General features: G+C 48.1%; 1 protein-coding gene across 2 annotated transcripts in view; it reads right to left on the bottom strand.

The window, feature by feature from the left end:
• The window catches only part of LOC143981605 (phospholipase A1 member A-like), a 40,170-nt gene extending 25,065 nt beyond the window's left edge, over positions 1 to 15,105 (bottom strand). Inside the window, exons 1-4 of one of the 2 annotated variants that reach the window (XM_077479588.1) lie at positions 14,765 to 15,105; positions 9,022 to 9,238; positions 3,845 to 4,022; positions 1,744 to 1,852 (exon numbers count right to left, since the gene is read on the bottom strand). In XM_077479588.1, coding sequence (XP_077335714.1) covers positions 1,744 to 1,852; positions 3,845 to 4,022; positions 9,022 to 9,238; positions 14,765 to 14,987 — 727 coding nt within the window. In that variant the 5' untranslated portion in view covers positions 14,988 to 15,105. The remainder of the gene's footprint in view (positions 1 to 1,743; positions 1,853 to 3,844; positions 4,023 to 9,021; positions 9,239 to 14,764) is intronic. The other variant, XM_077479587.1, reaches the window with a different exon arrangement.
• Positions 15,106 to 23,016: the final 7,911 nt, after the last annotated feature.

The following is a 23,016-nucleotide window of genomic DNA, read 5'->3' as shown; positions in this document are numbered from 1 at the left end:
ACGGTTGGCATGTAGTCATGATAGATGTTTAGTCATGGCATGAGTATGATCATGGCAGGTGTGTGGTCATGGTTGGTGTGTAGTCATGATATGTGTTTGGTCATAGCAGGAGTATGGTCATGGGAGGTGTGTGGTCATGGCAGGAGTATAGTCATGGCAGGTGTGTGGTCATGGTTGGTGTGTAGTCATGATAGGTGTTTGGTCACGGTCGGTGTGCAGTCATGATAGGTGTTTAGTCATGGCAGTAGTATGGTCATTGCAGGTGTGTGGTCATGTTTGATGTATAGTTATGGTAGGAATATGATCATGACAGGTGTGTGGACATGGTAGGAGTATGGTCATTACAGGTGTGTGGACATGGTAGGAGTATGGTCATCACAGGTGTGTGGACATGGTAGGAGTATGGTCATGACAGGTGTGTGGACATGGTATGAGTATGGTCATGACAGGTGTGTGGACATGGTATGAGTATGGTCATCACAGGTGTGGGGACATGGTAGGAGTATGGTCAGGGCATGTATATGGTCATGGTAGGAATATGGTCATGGAAGGTGTGTAGTCATGGTAGGAGTAAGGTCATGACAGGTGTGTGGACATGTGGTAGGAGAATGGTCAGGGCAGGTTTGTGGACATAGTAGGTGTTTGGTCACGGTTGGCATGTAGTCATGATAGATGTTTAGTCATGGCATGAGTATGATCATGGCAGGTGTGTGGTCATGGTTGGTGTGTAGTCATGATATGTGTTTGGTCATAGCAGGAGTATGGTCATGGGAGGTGTGTGGTCATGGCAGGAGTATAGTCATGGCAGGTGTGTGGTTATGGGTGATGTGTAGTCATGGTAGGAATATGGTCATGACAGATGAGTGGACACGGTAGGAGTATGGTCATGACAGGTGTGTGGTCATGACAGGTGTGTGGTTATGGGTGATGTGTAGTCATGGTAGTAATGTGGTCATGACAGGTGTGTGGACACGGTAGAAGTAGGGTCATGACAGGTGTGTGGTCATGGTTGGTGTGTAGTCATGATAGATGTTTAGTCATGGCAGGAGTATGATCATGGCAGGTGTGTGGTCAGGATAGGTGTTTGGTCATAATGCTTGTCTGGCCATGGGGGGTATACAGTCATGGTAAGTGTGTGGCCATGGTAGATGTGTGACCTTGTATGGTCATGGTAGGTTTGTGGTCATGGTAGGTTTGTGGTCATAGTGGATGTATGGTCATAGTGGATGTATGGTCATAGTGGATGTATGGTCATAGTGGATGTATGGTCATAGTGGATGTATGGTCATAGTGGATGTATGGTCATAGTGGATGTATGGTCATAGTGGATGTATGGTCTGGATGGCTTTGTGGTGATGGTAGATTTGTGGCCATATTGACACATTTAGACCTTGGAAGCCTTCCACAGGACAGAGACAGGCAACCATTTTGGTTGGACAGTTTGTCATGTGGATATTGCCAGTCATTTCTGATTGGTTGACATTTCTGAGCATTGAAGCCTTACAGACAAGTCAAGTCCTCCACATCTTTCTGGTCTTAGCTGATTTTAAAAATATAATTTCCAAATTGTAATATAGAGCATCCTAGTCATCTCATCAGAGGCTCCTTTCAGTTTGTGACTACATTTTATAACTATATCTATTCCATTTGGATGGTGAAAAATATCCCACTACAGACACATCCTGTCTTGAGTTCTTCGCCCTGCCATATTTTTCCACAGAATTACTTTATATATTATCCTACCTGTGATCCATCCAATGCGGCCACCAAAGTGACTGCCGATGTATCCAGCCACATGGGCCCCCAGAGACACCCCGATCAGGTGGAGAGACTCCAAGGTGGATCCGAGCTCCTACAAAACAGGCACAGTGCCACAATTAGGTAAAAGCTTGTGGGCAGGAGGCTGGACAAGGGGTGGGCAGGAGAGTCAGCTGCCCTGGGCACGGCTGAGCAAGGGGTCAGAGAATGGACACAGGGCAGTAAGCATAAACATTAATATGGCATACATTAACAGCGGGGGTGCAGTTCTGCATCTTTGCTCTGAGCCCCAGAAAAACCTGTCCCAGTGCTGGTGGGACTGGTGGGGTAGAGGCAACAGAAAATGCTAAATATTATGAGTAAATACAGTATCGCATAAAAGTAAGTACACCCCTCACATTTTTGTATAACTTTTCTTTTCATGTGACAACACTGAAGAAATGACACTTGTCTACAATGTAAAGTAGTGAGTGTACAGCTTGTATAACAGTGTAAATTTGCCGTCCCCTCAAAATAACTCAAAACACAGCCATTAATGTCTAAACTACTGGCAACAAAAGTCAGTACACCCCTAAGTGAAAATGTCCAAATTGGGTCCAAAGCTTCAATATTTTGTGTGGCCGCCATTATTTTCCAGCACTGCCTTAACTCTCTTGGACATGGAGTTCACCAGAGCTTCACAGGTCACCACTGGAGTCCTCTTGCCCCCCCCCCCCCCCCATGATGACATCACGGAGCTGGTGGATGTTGGAGACCTTGCGCTCCTCCACCTTCCGTCTGAGGATGTCCCACAGATAATAAATAGGGTCTAGGTCTGGAGACATGCTTGGCCAGTCCATCACCTTTACCCTCAGATTCTTTAGCAAGGCAGTGGTCATCTTGGAGGTGTGTTTGGGGTGGTTATCATGTTGGAATACTGCCCTGCGGTCCAGTCTCTGAAGGCAGGGGATCATGCTCTGCTTCAGTATGTCACAGTACATGTTGGCATTCATGGACCCCTCAACGATCTGTAGCCCCCCTGTGCCGGCAGCACTCATGCAGCCCCAGACCATGACACTCCCACCACCATGCCTGACTGTAGACAAGACACACTTGTCTTTGTCCTCCTCACCTGGTTGCCCCCACACACGCTTGTCACCATCTGACACCAAATACGTTTATCTTGATCTCATCAGACCACAGGACATGGTTCCAGTAATTTATGTCCTTAGTCTGCTTGTCTTCAGAAAACTGTTTGTGGGCTTTTCTTGTGCATCATCTTTAGAAGAGGCTTCCTTCTGGGACGACAGCCATGCAGACCAATTTGATGCAGTGTGCGGCGTATGGTCTGAGCACTGACAGGCTGACCCCCCCCCCACCCCTACAACCTCTGCAGCAATGCTGGCAGCACTCATACGTCTATTTCCCAAAGACAACCTCTGGATATGACGCTGAGCACGTGACCTCAACTTCTTTGGTCAACCATGGCGAGGCCTGTTCTGAGGGGAACCTGTCCTGTTATACTGCTGTATGGTCTTGGCCACCGTGCTGCAGCTCAGTTTCAGGGTCTTGGCAATCTTCTTATAGCCTAGGCCATCTTTATGTAGAGCAACAATTCTTTTTTTCAGATCTTCAGAGAGTTCTTTGCCACGAGGTGCCATGTTAAACTTCCAGTGACCAGTATGAGAGAGTGAGAGCGATAACACCAAATTTAACACACCCGCTCCCCATTCACACCTGAGATCTTGTAACACTAATGAGTCACATGACACCGGAGAGTGGAAAACGGCTAATTGGGCCCAATTTGGACATTTTCGCTTAGGGGTGTACCGACTTGCCAGCGGTTTAGACATTAATGGCTGTGTGTTGAGTTATTTTGAGGGGACAGGAAATTTACACTGTTATACAAGCTGTACACTCACTACTTTACATTGTAGACAAGTGTCATTTCTTCAGTGTTGTCACATGAAAAGATAGAAGAAAAGATTTACAAAAATTTGAGGGGTGTACTTACTTTTGTGAGATATTGTTTCATGTTCCACAGTAATTCTATCTTTGTGAACATTTTCAAACCAATGGGACTTCATCATCATCAAGTTTTACTCACCAAAAAGCGGTTTATAAGAGCCACTAACAGCATGGTGAGCTTTGGCACATTCTCCACGGCCTGTTTATACTTGGCGGTAGAGCCGGTCACCCAGTCTATCACCACCACGTTCGCCTCTCCAGCGTACAGCAGCGCCTCCACCAAGTTTTCAGTCCAGGATGGCTTTGTGCCCAAAACCCTGTTAAAAAAAAATTGGCAAACAACAACACATCCTATTTTGTTATAGAAGGCTGCAGAATACACACACTAATCAAATATGTCATTTAATCACATTACTCATATTAATGTTACAAACAAACTAAATAGAACGTTTTCCAATTTTTGGGAAATTTCGGTGAAGATTTGGGCGATATCTTGCCATTTTCACCACACTCTATTGGAAGGCAAGAGAGGGAGTTTAGGGGTTGCAGATCCCTTTAAATGGCCCCTAATGCCACGTACACACGATCAAACAATCCGGTGGAAAAGTCCACCGGGCAATCCCCCCGTGTGTAGCCTCTGGCGGACTTTTTTTACCCAAAAGTACGGCGGACTTAGAAAGTAGTTTTGCACACCAATCTTCCTGTCAGACTTGCATTTCGGCGGACAATCCGGCCGTTGGTATGCCAGTCCGCCATACTTTTGAAATGAGCGGACTTTTCCCGCGCGGAGAAAAGTCCGCTCATTTTGAGCGCGTCTCCAGATAGGCGGGGCCAGCGAAGCAGGCGTCGCTGGCCCCGTCACCTGGTATGGACTTAAAGGGGAACCCCAACGCCGAAAAAATCGGCGTGGGGGTCCCCCCCAGGTCCACATCAGACCCTTGTCCGAGCAAAAGAGCTAGCAGAAGATAGCGGAGGAGTCCGGCGAGAAGACATTGTACCCCATACTCATTCACACAGGGTGGGGGTCGGTATCCGGGGGACCCCTTATTGAAGGGGGCTCCCGGATTCCGATAAGCTCCCCGCCCGCAGACCCCGACAACCAATGGCCAGGGTTGTCGGGAAGAGTCCCTTGTCCTCATCAACATGGGGACAAGGTGCTTTGGGGTGGCACCCCCCCATGTTGAGGGCACGCGGCCTGGTACAGCTCAGGTGGGGGGTCCCCCCTTTCCTGGCTGGCCGGGTAGCGTGCTCGGACAAGGGTCTGATGTGGACCTGGGGGGGACCCCCACGCCGATTATTTTTCGGCGTTGGGGTTCCCCTTTAAGTCCATACCAGGTGACGGGGCCAGCGACGCCTCCTTCGCTGGCCCCGTCTACCTGGAGACGCGCTCAAAATGAGCGGACTTTCCTCCGCGTGTGTGGGCGAGTCCGTTCATTTCAAAAGTACGGCGGATAGTCCGGCGGACTTAGTACGCCGTATTAGTCTGCTGAAAAAGTGCCGTGTGTGGGCAAGTAGCCCGTTCGGAAAGTCCGCCGGATAGTCGGCTACGTGTGTAGGCGGCATAAGGTTACATAAGCTCTTTTCATCAATCCTGGACCTGTTATGTGCCAAAACAAGGCATTTTGTTATTTTATATGTTTTTTTTTTACAGAACATTAAAAAAAAAAAAAAGCAGACAAAATTAAGCTTTGCCTCTGCCGTCCGAAGATGAAAACATAAAACATTTTCGGCTGAATTTGGGCTTTACCATACCCGAGACCCACCAATTAGATTATAGCGTGTGCTTGCCGGGATTGTCCATTAGTGGGACTTTGCTGCCATCTAATGGTAACATTGTTAAAACTTCTGAGGAAGTGAAATCATACCTATTGACCATACAAAATCCCTTGAGTAGTTTTTGACAGGACACCATCTTTGTTAGTTGGGGGGGGGGGTCATCTATCATCATATAATGGGAAATGCCGCGTACACACGAGCTAATTGTCTGGCGTACTTAGTCCGGCAAGCAATCCGGCGGATAGTCTGGCGGACTTTCTACCGAACGGACTTGGCCACACACGGACACACAGAAATTCCGGCGTTTGCTAGCGCGATGACGTACAGCACGTACGACGGGACTAGAAAAAGGAAGTTCAATAGCCAGTAGCCAATAGCTTCCTTTTTCGTACTTGCTTCTGAGCATGCGTCATTCTTAGTCCGCCGTACTAGCATACTGACGAACGTATTGTCCGCTGAAACCCAAGTCCGACGGGAAGATTGGAGTGCAAAAATACTTTCTTAGTCCGCCGGACTTCACGCTGGAAAAGTCCGCTGAAGCCCACACACGATCGAATTGTCCGCTGAAATGCGTTTCGGCGGACTAAGTACGCCGGACAATCTGATCGTGTGTACGCGGCATAAGACTGACATTCTAGTATCATTTTGGCAGCACTGCCTTCCTTCGGTCTTGATGTGGTGAGGGACTGTTACAGCCTAAACAATGTTTTAAAAATGAAGGTAAAGGAACTCTATGGCCCCCTCTAAATGTTACTAATTGGATTCTGCATTAAGGGAAATATGCTGACCGCTCATTCCGTATCTCTGTTCCCCTCTCAGTTCTCCATCAAACTCCATCTTGAGGTCCACCTAGTGGACTCACCAGTGTATCCCTCAAGCTCAGGCCTGTGGCCCTCTTCCCCAGCTCCACCTTGGCCATTCTCCATTTCTTAATTCATAAATGAATCAAGTGGCTTACCATGTCTCTCTCAGATCTTACAATCCTAGCTGGCCAATGTATTTACGTCCCAAAGTACAGCACTTTTCTGGACTTAGTACCTTGCCTGACCAAGAGGCAATACCTTGGGAATTATTACCTAAGTTTCTTGGTCTGGCAAGTTTTGACTCCTCGGAGCCTAAACCAGCCAGGACACAATTATATTATTGGAATATTGAATTTGAGGGACCAAGCCCTGACAAACTCAGCAGGTCTAACCCCCTAGTTCAGTGATGGCGAACCTTGGCACCCCAGATGTTTTGGAACTACATTTCCCATGATGCTCATGCACTCTACAGTGTAGTGGAGCATCATGGGAAATGTAGTTCCAAAACATCTGGGGTGCCAAGGTTCGCCATCACTGCCCTAGTTACTAAAGCCTGGTGGATGGAATTCCTAGCTGGGCAGGTCCTTGTCTTTTAAACCTTATAGTCTTGAGGGAACAAGTACCAAAAGAACCCATCAGCAATATCGGCTACTATAGAGGAGAAAGAGATCCAACAGAAAACCAATGGTGGTCTCTTTGGACTTGTTCATGAATCTATCAACTGGTCAAGCTTGGTCCTTCGAGGTTAAAAGGCCAGAAAAGAAAACCCTTTGGCCATTTCTTTTTGAAGAACCAATCCTTGACCAGGTGATAGATTCTTAAAGCGGTAAGAAGGGACCACCCATTGATTTTCTGATTTATCTCATTCTCTTCCACAGCTAACAAAGAAACAAGCCCAAGTACCAAAAGAACCCATGAATAAAGTCCCTCTGCTAACCATCGGCAATATTGGCTACTATGGAAGAGAAAGAAATCCATCAGAAAACCAATGGTGGTCTCTTTGGACTTGTTCATGAATCTATCAACTGGTCAAAGCTTGGTCCTTCAAGGTTAAAAGGCCAGAAAAGAAAACCCTTTGGCCATTTCTTTTTGAAGAACCAATCCTTGCCCAGGTGATAGATTCTTAAAGCGGTAAGAAGGGACCACCCATTGATTTTCTGATTTATCTCATTCTCTTCCACAGCTAACAAAGAAACAAGCCCAAGTACCAAAAGAACCCATGGATAAAGTCCCTCTGCTAACCATCGGCAATATCGGCTACTATGGAAGAGAAAGAGATCCATCAGAAAACCAATGGTGGTCTCTTTGGACTTGTTCATGAATCTATCAACTGGTCAAAGCTTGGTCATTCGAGGTTAAAAGGCCAGAAAAGAAAACCCTTTGGCCATTTCTTTTTGAAGAACCAATCCTTGACCAGGTGATAGATTCTTAAAGCGGTAAGAAGAGACCACCCATTGATTTTCTGATTTATCTCATTCTCTTCCACAGCTAACAAAGAAACAAGCCCAAGTACCAAAAGAACCCATGAATAAAGTCCCTCTGCTAACCATCGGCAATATCGGCTACTATAGAGGAGAAAGAGATCCATCAGAAAACCAATGGTGGTCTCTTTGGACTTGTTCATGAATCTATCAACTGGTCAAAGCTTGGTCCTTCGAGGTTAAAAGGCCAGAAAAGAAAACCCTTTGGCCATTTCTTTTTGAAGAACCAATCCTTGACCAGGTGATAGATTCTTAAAGCGGTAAGAAGGGACCACCCATTGATTTTCTGATTTATTTCATTCTCTTCCACAGCTAACAAAGAAACAAGCCCAAGTACCAAAAGAACCCATGAATAAAATCCCTCCGTTAACCATTGCCAATATCGGCTATTATGGAAGAGAAAGAGATGCATCAGAAAACCAATGGTGGTCTCTTTAAACTTATTTATGAATCTTTCAGTTATCCAAGGCTTGGTCCTTCAAGGTTAAAACCCCAGAAAAGAAACCCCTTTGGCCTTTTATCTTTGAAAGACCAAGCCTTGACCGGCTGATAGATTTATAAACAAGCAAGATGGGACCAACCATTGGTTTTCTGATGGATCTCATTCTCCTCCACAGTTGACAAGGGAACAAGCGCAAGTACCAAACAAACCTAGGGATGAAATTCCTCTACTAGCCATTGGCAATATTGGGTTCGATGCATGAGAAAGAGCTCTATCAGAAAACCAATGGTGGCCTCTTTGGACTTATTTATAAATCTTTCAAACTTACCAAGACTTGGTCCTTCAAGGTTAGAACACCAGTAAAGAAGCCCCTCTGGGCTTTTATCATTGAAGGACCAAGTCTTGACTGGCTGATAGATTCATAAACAGGTAAGAAGAGACCAACCACTGATTTTCTGATGGATCTCTTTCCTCTCCTCTGCTAACCATCGACAATATCAGCTACCATGCATGAGAAAGAAATCCATCAGTAAATCAATGGTGGTCCTTTTGGACTTGTTTATGAACCTGTCAACTGGCCAAGGCTTGGTCCTTCAAGGTTAGAAAGCTAGAAAAGAAACCCCTCTGGCCTTTTACAAACACAGAAAAGTGATGGCAGAAAAAGACAGAGTAGTCCATCGAGTCTGTCCATTTTTTTTTTTTTGGGGGGGGGCGGGGTTTGTTAACTTTTTTGTCTGACTGTGAATGTTTAAGACATCCCTGCTGTGAATTTTTTTATACATAGTCCCCTTAGAGTCTCGATCTCTGGTCTCACCTGAATCCGTGTATGATGATTTTGGTATCCAGAGAGGCGTTGAACGTGGAGCTCTCGATGTTTCCAGATTGGTTGATATGGATGACCTGTGCGCAGGTGGGGTTGCGGGGGGTGTAAAGCAGGAACTGGACCTCAAGTTTGTGGTCCTGGAAAAATCCTGACGTCTGGAAAGCGCCACAGGGAGCGGGGGTGGGAGGCTCCACCTGCTGCGCCAACACTGAGAAGAGAAGTATTATGATCACTTTTCATATGACTGCAATACATCTTTAAGGAGACTTATGTTGTATACACACGGTCGGACGAAGTTGTCGGAAAATCCGACGTGATGATGTTATTTCGATTACGACGGGACTACGTTCACGCTAGTAACCAATAGCTTTGATGTAGGAATTTGATCTGAACATGCGTGGCACTTTGTCCGATCGGAATTCTCTACACATGATCGGAGCATTTGTGATACTCCGACGGAAACAGTCCTGTACTATGTCTGCAGTCTCTGATCATCTCCTGTACTATGTCTGCAGTCTCTGATCATCTTCTGTAATATGTCTGCAGTCTCTGATCGTCTCCTGTACTATGTCTGCAGTCTCTGATCATCTCCTGTACTATGTCTGCAGTCTCTGATCATCTTCTGTAATATGTCTGCAGTCTCTGATCGTCTCCTGTACTATGTCTGCAGTCTCTGATCATCTCCTGTACCATGTCTGCAGTCTCTGACCATCTCCTGTATTATGTCTGCAGTCTCTGGTCATCTCCTGTACTATGTCTGCAGTCTCTGATCATCTCCTGTACCATGTCTGCAGTCTCTGATCATCTCCTGTACCATGTCTACAGTCTCTGGTCATCTCCTGTACTATGTCTGCAGTCTCTGATCATCTCCTGTACCATGTCTGCAGTCTCTGATCATCTCCTGTACCATGTCTACAGTCTCTGGTCATCTCCTGTACTATGTCTGCAGTCTCTGACCGTCTCCTGTACTATGTCTGCAGTCTCCGACCATCTCTTGTAGTATGTCTGCAGTCTCTGACCGTCTCCTGTACTATGTCTGCAGTCTCTGATCATCTCCTGTACTATGTCTGCGGTCTCCGACCATCTCTTGTAGTATGTCTGCAGTCTCTGACCATCTCCTGTACTACGTCTGCAGTCTCTGATCATCTCCTGTACTATGTCTGCAGTCTCCGACCATCTCTTGTAGTATGTCTGCAGTCTCTGACCGTCTCCTGTACTATGTCTGCAGTCTCTGATCATCTCCTGTACTAAGTCTGCAGTCTCCGACCATCTCTTGTAGTATGTCTGCAGTCTCCAACCATCTCTTGTAGTATGTCTGCAGTCTCTGACCATCTCCTGTACTACGTCTGCAGTCTCTGATCATCTCTTGTAGTATGTCTGCAGTCTCTGACCGTCTCCTGTACTATGTCTGCAGTCTCTGATCATCTCCTGTACTATGTCTGCGGTCTCCGACCATCTCTTGTAGTATGTCTGCAGTCTCTGACCATCTCCTGTACTACGTCTGCAGTCTCTGATCATCTCCTGTACTATGTCTGCAGTCTCCGACCATCTCTTGTAGTATGTCTGCAGTCTCTGACCGTCTCCTGTACTATGTCTGCAGTCTCTGATCATCTCCTGTACTAAGTCTGCAGTCTCCGACCATCTCTTGTAGTATGTCTGCAGTCTCCAACCATCTCTTGTAGTATGTCTGCAGTCTCTGACCATCTCCTGTACTACGTCTGCAGTCTCTGATCATCTCCTGTACCATGTCTGCAGTCTCTGACCGTCTCCTGTACTATGTCTGCAGTCTCTGATCATCTCCTGTACTATGTCTGCAGTCTCTGACCATCTCTTGTAGTATGTCTGCAGTCTCTGATCATCTCATGTACTATGTCTGCGGTCTCCGACCTTCTCCTGTACTATGTCTGCAGTCTCTGATCATCTCCTGTACTACGTCTGCAGTCTCTGATCATCTCCTGTACCATGTCTGCAGTCTCTGACCGTCTCCTGTACTATGTCTGCAGTCTGTGATCATCTCCTGTACTATGTCTGCGGTCTCCGACCATCTCTTGTAGTATGTCTGCAGTCTCTGACCATCTCCTGTACTATGTCTGCAGTCTCTGATCATCTCCTGTACTATGTCTGCAGTCTCTGACCATCTCCTGTACTACGTCTGCAGTCTCTGATCATCTCCTGTACTATGTCTGCAGTCTCCGACCATCTCTTGTAGTATGTCTGCAGTCTCTGACCGTCTCCTGTACTATGTCTGCAGTCTCTGATCATCTCCTGTACTAAGTCTGCAGTCTCCGACCATCTCTTGTAGTATGTCTGCAGTCTCCAACCATCTCTTGTAGTATGTCTGCAGTCTCCGACCATCTCCTGTACTATGTCTGCAGTCTCTGATCATCTCCTGTACTATGTCTGCAGTCTCTGACCATCTCCTGTACTATGTCTGCAGTCTCTGATCATCTCCTGTACTATGTCTGCAGTCTCTGACCATCTCTTGTAGTATGTCTGCAGTCTCTGATCATCTCATGTACTATGTCTGCGGTCTCCGACCTTCTCCTGTACTATGTCTGCAGTCTCTGATCATCTCCTGTACTACGTCTGCAGTCTCTGATCATCTCCTGTACCATGTCTGCAGTCTCTGACCGTCTCCTGTACTATGTCTGCAGTCTGTGATCATCTCCTGTACTATGTCTGCGGTCTCCGACCATCTCTTGTAGTATGTCTGCAGTCTCTGACCATCTCCTGTACTACGTCTGCAGTCTCTGATCATCTCCTGTACTATGTCTGCAGTCTCTGACCGTCTCCTGTACTATGTCTGCAGTCTCCGACCATCTCTTGTAGTATGTCTGCAGTCTCTGACCGTCTCCTGTACTATGTCTGCAGTCTCTGACCATCTCTTGTAGTATGTCTGCAGTCTCTGATCATCTCATGTACTATGTCTGCGGTCTCCGACCTTCTCCTGTACTATGTCTGCAGTCTCTGATCATCTCCTGTACTACGTCTGCAGTCTCTGATCATCTCCTGTACCATGTCTGCAGTCTCTGACCGTCTCCTGTACTATGTCTGCAGTCTGTGATCATCTCCTGTACTATGTCTGCGGTCTCCGACCATCTCTTGTAGTATGTCTGCAGTCTCTGACCATCTCCTGTACTATGTCTGCAGTCTCTGATCATCTCCTGTACTATGTCTGCAGTCTCTGACCGTCTCCTGTACTATGTCTGCAGTCTCCGACCATCTCTTGTAGTATGTCTGCAGTCTCTGACCATCTCCTGTACTACGTCTGCAGTCTCTGATCATCTCCTGTACTATGTCTGCAGTCTCTGATCATCTCCTGTATTATGTCTGCAGTCTCTGATCATCTCCTGTACTAAGTCTGCAGTCTCCGACCATCTCTTGTAGTATGTCTGCAGTCTCCAACCATCTCTTGTAGTATGTCTGCAGTCTCTGACCATCTCCTGTACTACGTCTGCAGTCTCTGATCATCTCCTGTACCATGTCTGCAGTCTCTGACCGTCTCCTGTACTATGTCTGCAGTCTCTGATCATCTCCTGTACTATGTCTGCAGTCTCTGACCATCTCTTGTAGTATGTCTGCAGTCTCTGATCATCTCATGTACTATGTCTGCGGTCTCCGACCTTCTCCTGTACTATGTCTGCAGTCTCTGATCATCTCCTGTACTACGTCTGCAGTCTCTGATCATCTCCTGTACCATGTCTGCAGTCTCTGACCGTCTCCTGTACTATGTCTGCAGTCTGTGATCATCTCCTGTACTATGTCTGCGGTCTCCGACCATCTCTTGTAGTATGTCTGCAGTCTCTGACCATCTCCTGTACTACGTCTGCAGTCTCTGATCATCTCCTGTACTATGTCTGCAGTCTCTGACCGTCTCCTGTACTATGTCTGCAGTCTCCGACCATCTCTTGTAGTATGTCTGCAGTCTCTGACCGTCTCCTGTACTATGTCTGCAGTCTCTGACCATCTCTTGTAGTATGTCTGCAGTCTCTGACCATCTCCTGTACTACGTCTGCAGTCTCTGATCATCTCCTGTACTATGTCTGCAGTCTCCGACCATCTCTTGTAGTATGTCTGCAGTCTCCGACCATCTCTTGTAGTATGTCTGCAGTCTCTGACCATCTCCTGTACTACGTCTGCAGTCTCTGATCATCTCCTGTACTATGTCTGCGGTCTCCGACCTTCTCCTGTACTATGTCTGCAGTCTCTGATCATCTCCTGTACTACGTCTGCAGTCTCTGATCATCTCCTGTACCATGTCTGCAGTCTCTGACCGTCTCCTGTACTATGTCTGCAGTCTCTGATCATCTCCTGTACTACGTCTGCAGTCTCTGATCATCTCCTGTACTATGTCTGCGGTCTCCGACCATCTCTTGTAGTATGTCTGCAGTCTCTGACCGTCTCCTGTACTATGTCTGCAGTCTCTGATCATCTCCTGTACTATGTCTGCAGTCTCTGATCATCTCCTGTACTACGTCTGCAGTCTCTGATCATCTCCTGTACTATGTCTGCAGTCTCTGATCATCTCCTGTACTACGTCTGCAATCTCTGATCATCTCCAGTACTATGTCTGCAGTCTCTGATCATCTCCAGTACTATGTCTGCAGTCTCTGATCATCTCTTGTACTATGTCTGCAGTCTCTGATCATCTCCTGTACTGTGTCTGCAGTCTCTGACCATCTCCTGTACTCAATTAATTATCTGTTGTTGCCTTGAATTATGAATAAGGTCAGATGAATCTTTACACACATATATATGAGTTATTGAAAAGTTGCAATTCTCCAAACAAAATAAATAAAAAAAAGCGCGATTCGCCCAATTCTGTTCAATTCATAAATCAATTCAGCAAATCTTTAACAGCATAGTGACCTCAACCGAGTATCAATTTTACAAAGCAAACCAATCAGTATAAATTTTCCTTATTTTGTAAAAAAAAAAGTTATTTTCAGTCGCTTCCAATTAAATCTGAAAACGACAGTCGCATGTATGATAATCGAGCACCTTTCGGTTGGCATTAAAGCTTTCTAAGCTGAACATTTAGCCTTTGCACTTATCTGACTGTAGTGCCCTGGGTCCTGGGTTACTGCCCTTCGCACTTTGCTCTGCTCTAATCAATATGCCTCGGAAACCTTGCAGCCCCTAGGCTGGAGCCTGTTCAGCCTTTCCTCAAAGTCCAGCTTGGGTCCAACCAGCTCTGTGCATCCATTCTGCTTCCAGTATTACTATATAATATCAAAATCCTCAAACGTACCTTTTCTAGAACCCCCTGAGTTTTGTTATTTCTGCATTAACTATGTACCCCCGGTCCCCGGGGGGGGGGGGGGGGGTCACATGACTATTAGAGTTCATTTGTAAAGTGCTTCTGTTTAGGATATATATGGAACTGTAAAAAGGGGGAGTGTCTAGTAAAATACAGGCAGCACAGTGGCTTAGCACTTCTGCCTTGCAGCACCGGGGTCCTTGGTTTGAATCCCACCAAGGACACTGTCTGCATGGAGTTTGCATCTTGCTTGCATGGGATTTCCTCTAAATACTCCAGTTTCCTCCAACACTCCAAAGACATGTTGGTAGGTTTACTGGCTCCTGTGCTGGTATGTGTGTGTGTATGTAGGTGAGATAGGGACTTTAGATTGTAAGCTCCTTGGGTGCAGGGACTGACGTCAATGTGCAGAGTTGAAAGTGCTATGTAAAGCGAGGACGCTGTATTAATACCTGTAATGAATAAATAACTCACCTGTCGATGTGACGGAGGTAAGTAGGCTGGCGATGAGGACCGCCATCCTTCGCCCGGCCATGCTCATGCCCCGAGGTTCTCCGGTGACCCTCTCACGTGGAGATAAACAGATTATAGGAGGTGAGCCGGTATTAAGGTTTTGCAGGCGCAGCGGCTGTGGGTGAGCGGGGTCAGGTCCTGCACGCCAGGCTCCGGCGCTGGCGAGGTTAATGCGATGAATCATTAGCTAGGACCCTGTATGTGTGTTTTGACCCTGGCGTTGTTTAGCGAGCCTGAGCTCTGCCCCCCTGACAAAGGGCGAGTGTTGTCCTCTGGGTGCTGTGTCACCCGGTTGCAGGACGTTCGCTGTGCTTTCAGTGCTTTGAGGGGGGCGGATGTTTTGTTTTGCCAGTCTGATGCCCCCCCCCTCAACAATTGGCAGCCTATGCTGTAATGGCACGGCCAGATACAATGCCCGCCTGTTCTCTGCGGCTTGGACCCAATGTGTCAGTTTGAGGAACAGAGAAAAATCCACAAAATCTATAACAATCAACCTGAAAGATGACGCAACGCGGTCAGCGCACGGCGGAGACAACCCACCGAAATCAGATTTTTCAGCTTTTATTAGCTTCTATAATAATGTGCTGCGTGAGGGTATAGAAACATAAAGGGTCAGTCCGCTCAGAACTGCTATTTCAGTGTTTGGTGGATGCTGGAGAGTTACATTTCTATCTCCCTGTTTCTTCTCTTCATCTCTTGGGGACTTTATAGATCCCTGTGCTGAGTTCCCGGGTCTGCACACCCGCTGTGCCCATTATGAGGGGTTCCCACCATCACTGTCCTGAGTTCCCGGGTCTGTACACCCGATGTGCCCATTATGAGGGGTTCCCACCATCCCTGTGCTGAGTTCCCGGGTCTATACACCGCTGTGCCCATTATGAGGGGTTCCCACCATCCCTGTGCTGAGTTCCCGGGTCTGTACACCCGCTGTGCCCATTATGAGGGGTCCCCACCATCCCTGTGCTGAGTTCCCGGGTCTATACACCCGCTGTGCCCATTATGAGGGGTTCCCACCATCCCTGTGCTGAGTTCCCGGGTCTGTACACCCGCTGTGCCCATTATGAGGGGTTCCCACCATCCCTGTGCTGAGTTCCCGGGTCTGTACACCCGCTGTGCCCATTATGAGGGGTTCCCACCATCCCTGTGCTGAGTTCCCGGGTCTATACAATCGCTGTGCCCATTATGAGGGGTTCCCACCATCCCTGTGCTGAGTTCCCGGGTCTGCACACCCGCTGTGCCCATTATGAGGAGTTCCCACCATCCCTGTGCTGAGTTCCCGGGTCTGTACACCAGCTGTGCCCATTATGAGGGGTTCCCACCATCCCTGTGCTGAGTTCCCGGGTCTGTACACCAGCTGTGCCCATTATGAGGGGTTCCCACCATCCCTGTGCTGAGTTCCCGGGTCTGTACACCCGCTGTGCCCATTATGAGGCGTTCCCACTAATTTCCTCTTCTGTGGGTGTGTCTTGGATTTCCACTCCTGTGGGTGTGTCTTCGATTTCCTCTCCTGTGGGTGTGTCTTGGATTTAATCACCTGTGGGTGTGTCTTGGATTTAATCACCTGTGGGTGTGTCTTGGATTTAATCACCTGTGGGTGTGTCTGGGAATCCCTCCCATGTGGGTGTGTCCTGGAATTCCTCTCTGTGGGTGTGTCTGGGAATCCCTCCCATGGGGGTGTGTCTTGGATGTCCTCTCCTGTGGGTGTGTCTTGGTTGGATTTCCTCCCGTGTGGGTGTGTCTTGGATGTCCTCTCCTGTGGGGGTGTCTGGGAATCCCTCCCATGTGGGTGTGTCTTGGATTTCCTCCTGTGGGTGTGTCAGGGAATCCCTCCCATGTGGTTGTGTCTTGGATTTCCTCTCCTGTTTAGCCAGACAAATAGCATTTTCAGGAGACTGGCAACAGAATTCCCAGTCCTTCTTTCATGACAGGTGCACTTTAAACTTTAACCACTTCACTCCCGGCCCATAGTCAAATGCCATCCGCAGATGGGATCTCCCATCCTGGGCGGGCGTCATATGGCTTCTCGCCGCTCCAATCAGGGATGAGGCGTGTCCCTTGGACACAGCCCATCCCATATCCATGTAAAGAGCCAATAAAAAATGGCTCTTTACCACGTGACCGGCTATGTCCACTCACAGCCAGTCACATGAACTGTCCACGTGCACTGCGCGCGCAGAGCGGCGATCGGGGACGAGGCTTGTAACCCTGACACAGCCCAGCTCTGATTGCGGTAAAGAGCCAATGAATTTGGCTTTTTACCACATGACCGGCTGTGTCCAATCACAGCCGGTCACAGAATGTCAACAAACCGCGGTAACGAGATGTTACCGGGTTCTTCTACTCACACCGTGTGTGAGAAGGAGATTGCGGTAACATCTTGTTACTGCTTACAGTGTACACCAATCACACAGATTCCCCCCTAATAAAGAGGACCTGTTACCAGCCATCAAAGTACCCAAGTACCTGTCACAGTCCATATGAGTATCCGAGTACCTGAGTACCTGTCACAGCCCACCTGAGTACCCAAGTACCTGAGTACCTGTCACAGTCCATCTGAGTACCCGAGTACCTTTCACAGCCTATCTGAGTACCTGTCACAGTTCATCTGGGTATCTGAGCACCTGTCACAGCCCATCTGAGTACCTGAATACCTGTCACCACCCATCAGAGTACCCGAGTACCAGTCACCAGCCCATCAGAGTACCCAAGTACATATCTGCAGCTCATCAGGTTACCCGAGTACCTGTCTGCAGCCCATTGGAGTACCCAAGCACCTGTCACCAACCCATCAGAGTACCCGAGTACCTATCTCCAGCCCATGCCTCATAGAATATACGTTGGGGTGTTTGCTTTCCAAAATGAGGTAATTTTGTGGGTATTTTCCACTGTCCTGGTGCTCCAGGGCCTTTAAAAGTGTGATAGGTAGGAATGAAATGAGATGTGTAATTTATGCTTCTAGAATGCCTGAAGGTACTACTTCAATGTTGGGCCTCTGTATGTGGCCAGGCTGTGTAAAAGTCTCACACATGTGGTATCGCCGTACTCAGGAGGAGAAGCAGAATGTGTTTTGGGGTGCCATTTTTGCTATATACATGATTTGTGTTAGAAACATCTTATATACTGACCACTTTGTGTAAAAAAAAAAAAGTTATAATTTTCTTTTCACATTTTCCAAAGACTTGTGGAAAAAAATGAACCGTTCAAAAGACTCATAATGCTTCACAGAATAGATGTTGGGGTATTTTTTTTCCAAAATGGGGTAATTTTGTGGGTAATTCCACTGCCCTGGTGCTCCAGGGCCTTCAAAAGTGTAATAGGTCATTAGGAAATTAGAGGTGTAATTTATGCTCCCAGAACCCCTGAAGGTGCTCCCTGCATGTTGGACCTCTCTGTGTGGCCAGGCTGTGTAAAACTCTCACACATGTGGTATCGCCATACTCGGGAGGAGTAGCAGAATGTATTTTGGGGTGTAATTGGAAGTATGCATATGCTGTGTGTGAGAAATAACTTATCACCATTTTGTGAAAAACAAAACAAAAAAATATCTTAATTTTCCCAAGAATTGTGGGAAAAAATTACAACTTCAAGAAACTCACCATGCCTCTTACTAAATACCTTGGACTGTCTAGTTTTCACAAATAGGTCATTTGGGGGGTACTTTTACTTTCCTGACATTTCAGAGCCTTAAGAAATGAGATAGGCCGTCAGTGCATCAGGTGTGATACATTTTTTTTTTAAATTGGCACCACAGCTTGTGGACTCTATAACTTTCACAGAGACCAAATAATATCCACCAATTTGGATTATTTTTACCAGTATAAATTTTGGCCCAAATTTATGAAGAAAAATTACTTATTTACAAAATTTTATCATAGAAACTAAAAAAAAAAAAGCTTTTCATTTTTCAAAAGTTTCGCTCTTTTTTCACTTATGTCACACAAAAAATTCCAGTGGTGATTAAATACCACCAAAATAAAGCTCTATTTGTATGAAAAGAATTATAAAAATGTTGTTTGGGTACAGTGTTACATGACTGAGTAATTGGCATTCAAAGTGTGACAGCGCTGAAAGCTGAAAATTGGTCTGGGCAGGAAGGGTGTATAAGTGGCCGGTATTGAAGTGGTTAAGCAGGGACCCCAAAGCCAAATTGCGGGCTCCAGTCGCAGATTGGGGGTGTTGGGTGGCCTAATTAAGAGCAGGCTGTTCATTTTGTACATATCACCTACTTGCCGATTGGCGTTACGCTATGCTAATCATGAAGTATATTTGGTGGTGTAAATCCCTCAGTCTTATTTGATTTCAGCCACTGTAATCCCTGTACAGCAGCTCTCAGACTGGAAGAGGGAGCATAAGCCCTCTGGACTAATCAGGTATGCTGCAGTGCTCACATGCTGACAAGGAACATACTAACAAAAGGACAAATCAGAGTGAGCAAAGAGAGGAGCTCGTCATTGTCCAATCACAGGCAGGGGGTGGGGAGGTGATCTCACTGTGTTGCTTTACCACAGTAAAGAAAAGTCAGGTCATCAATCTGAATGTACTGTGTGCCAGAGCTGTGTAAATCTCAGGACTGGATGGACGGATGTGAAAATCCTCCGTCAGGTAAGACAACTGCCCTATTTGCTTGTCAATTATGCTTAAATTCAGCTTTAATAAAGAAAGAATATAACCCGTGTCCCCCTGTGCCCCCCTCCTGTGTCCTCCCTGTGACCCTCCTGTGTCCCCCTGTGTCCCCCCTCCTGTGTCCCCCCTCCCATGTCCCTCTGTGCTCCCCCTCCCATGTCCCCACTCCTGTGTCCTCCCTGTGACCCCCCATGTCCCCCTGAGTCCCCTCTCCTGTGTCCCCCCATGTCCCCTCTCCTGTGTCCCCCCTCCTGTGTCCCCCCTGTGTCTTTCCCTCCTGTGGCCCCTCTCCTGTGTCCCTCTGTGCCCCCCTCCCATGTCCCCACTCCTGTGTCCTCCCTGTGACCCCCCATGCCCCCCTGAGTCCCCTCTCCTGTGTCCCCCCCATGTCCTCTCTCCTGTGTCCCCCCTCCTGTGTCCCCCTGTGTCCCTCCCTTCTGTGTCCCCCTTGTGTCTTTCCTTCCTGTGTCCCCCCTCCTGTGTCCCCCTTCCTTTGTCCCCTCTCCTGTGTCCCCCCCTCCTGTGTCCCCCTGTTTCCCCCCTCTTGTGTCCCTCCCTTTTGTGTCCCCCCTGTGTCTTTCCTTCCTGTGTCCCCCTGCCCCCCCTCCTTTGTCCCCTCGCTGTGTCCCCCCCTCCTGTGCCCCCCTGTGTCCCCCCAGTCACCTTTAGTGTAATCTAATTTCTGAGCAATTTTCAAGCCATTTTATTCAAGCACTTCAGCCCTAGCGTCTGCACACGTTGGAACATTGAATCCCTTTAAAAGCCCTGGCCACTTACCATGCCGATGGAATAATCTGCCAATCGTTGTAACAAATTACGGCTAATAGCGTATTGCATGACCGCCGAAGATGTGAGCAGCGGGCTGAGTGCAGCGCAATAGTTTCCAATTATTTCATTATAAGAAATCACTCATAGTATCGGGAATCCAAATCCAGTGCGGCGGCGTGCTGGAAGGCCGCCAGTTCTCAGCCAATGAAATCCAATCTTATTAACCAGTTCAGCTTTCAATCTCCCTACCGCCCATCAAACACTGTTACGGGCTTCCGCTATCCGGGTATTGTAGTTCAGCAGCCCATTTCCTTATGTATTAAGAATAATTTAGACCTTCCCATTAGTAAACTTAAAAGCACCTTAAAGATTTGGTCTTCTCCCCCCATAACCCTTCTACTGTAGGTAGAATAAATATGTTCAAAATCAATGGTGGCCGGTCCACAAGGGGCGCAGGGGCACCGCCCCCTCCCAGCCCCGCACCATCTGTGTGGCCGTGTACTGCGCGGGGCTCCGGACCAACAGGCCTCTACCTGGACCGTCACCCCCTCACAGGCACATGACCACAGCCCGAGGCTCCAATTAGCCAGTTTTATGTTGTCCTCGGGGCGCAGAGCACTGCATCCCTGAGCCATCCCACCCTGCTGCGATACCAGCGAATCCGCTTCCGGCTTTCTGCCCCGGCCAATCAGGACAGAAAGCCGAAGATCGGGTCAACAAAGAAGCCATGGTGCCAGGCACCAGGGGAGACACCTGTCTATCCCCCCTACAAATTTTGGTTATTTGGAGGTTCGGATGTATCCAAATCTCCGAATGAAATAGTGACTGATAGTAAGGAATTTTGGTGAAATCCATAAAAATTATTTTTCTAATGAATTCCAAATTTTCAGAACGATTGGAATTCGGAACGGTCGAAAAACAATCAACTGATTCAAATTCTGATGTAAAAAATAGCAGCGGGCCAGGAGGCCGGCCTCCGTGTCCTTAACAATTGATGACTTACCAGCTGTCAGCGGGCTTCCCCACTGACAGATGAATGCATCTGGGCTCCATCCACCACCCCAATTCCCATTAGAGCTCCATCCACCACCCCGATTCCCATCCGGGCTCCATCCACTACCTTGGCCCCATCCGGGCTCCATCCACCACCCCATCCCATGCTGGCTCCATCCACCACCCCACCCCATCCGGGCTTCATCCACCACCCCGATTCCCATTAGAGCTCCATCCACCACCCCGATTCCCATCCGGGCTCCATCCACTACCTTGGCCCCATCCGGGCTCCATCCACCACCCCATCCCATGCTGGCTCCAGCCACCACCCCACCCCATCTGGGCTTCATCCACCACCCCGATTCCCATATGGGCTCCATCCACTACCTTGGCCCCATCCGGGCTCCATCCACCACCCCATCCCATGCTGGCTCCATCCACCACCCCACCCCATCTGGGCTTCATCCACCACCCCAATTCCCATTAGAGCTCCATCCACCACCCCGATTCCCATCCGGGCTCCATCCACTACCTTGGCCCCACCCGGGCTCCATCCACCACCCCATCCCATGCTGGCTCCAGCCACCACCCCACCCCATCTGGGCTTCATCCACCACCCCGATTCCCATATGGGCTCCATCCACTACCTTGGCCCCATCCGGGCTCCATCCACCACCCCATCCCATGCTGGCTCCACCCACCACCCCAATTCCCATCCAGGCTCCACCCACCACCCCAATTCCCATCCGGGCTCCATCCACCATCCCGATTCCCATAGGGCTCCATCCATTACCTTGATCTCATCCGGGCTCCATCCACCACCCAATCCCATGCCGGTTCCATCCACCACCCAATCCCGGCTTCATCCATTGTGGCAGGTTAAGGGGGAGGGCCACACTGAAGCACTAGCCTGCTTAGTGTTGGGGGGGCAGTCTCACAGCACTAGGTGACACAACGCTATTGACGCCACTGGGGACTTCCGCTATACAAATTAACGTATGAGGTTTCCCTCGTAAATTCCATAAAATCTGGGACCCATGGGTAAGTTTGGTGGGGTCAGAATTTGGGGCATTGATCCATCCTGCCTTGTATCACCGGTTCACGCTAGTGGTGGTGGGGGTGTAATGGTGTGGGGGGGGGGATATTTTCTTGGCACACTTTGGGTCCCTTAGTAACAACTGAGCGTAGTTTAAACACAATGGCCTACCTGAGTATTGTTGCTGACCATCTCCATCCCTTTATGACTACAGTGTCCCCATCTTCTGATGGCTCCTCCCAGCAGGATAATGCACCATGTCACAAAGCTCCAATCATCTCACCACTGGACAATGAGGTCCCTGTCCTCCAATGGCCTCCACACTCACCAGATCTCATCCAATAGAGACCCTCCAATGTCCTCCACACTCACCACATCTCATCCAATAGAGACCCTCCAATGGCCTCCACACTCACCACATCTCAACCTTTGGGTTGTGGTGGATGTTATCATGTCATTATGGAGAAAAATCTCTGAGGAACGTTTCCAACACCTTGTTGTATCTATTCCACCAAGAATGAAGGCAAAAGGGGGTCCAACCCGGGACTAGAAAGTTGGGCCTAATAAAGTGGCCGGTGAGTGTAAGTAGACACCGGCCCCTTAAGGAGCAGATAATATCGGCTTCACTTCTCAAAACAGTAGGTAGCCCTATTGTCTCCGCCTCGGCCCGTTTCATCCGTGTCATGTGACTTTCTCCAGGGTGTGACACCTCTATTGTTGAATATTAATTTTAATATAAATTTTAATATATTTCATTGCAGTTTTTTTTTTTTTTTTGCTAATTGCTTAATAG

The sequence above is a fragment of the Lithobates pipiens genome, unplaced genomic scaffold (assembly GCF_037356315.1).
Source record: "Lithobates pipiens isolate NorthernLeopardFrog02 unplaced genomic scaffold, aLitPip1_a1.2 Scaffold_16, whole genome shotgun sequence".
Taxonomy (NCBI): domain Eukaryota; kingdom Metazoa; phylum Chordata; class Amphibia; order Anura; family Ranidae; genus Lithobates; species Lithobates pipiens.
This window is presented reverse-complemented; position numbering and strand designations above follow the sequence as displayed.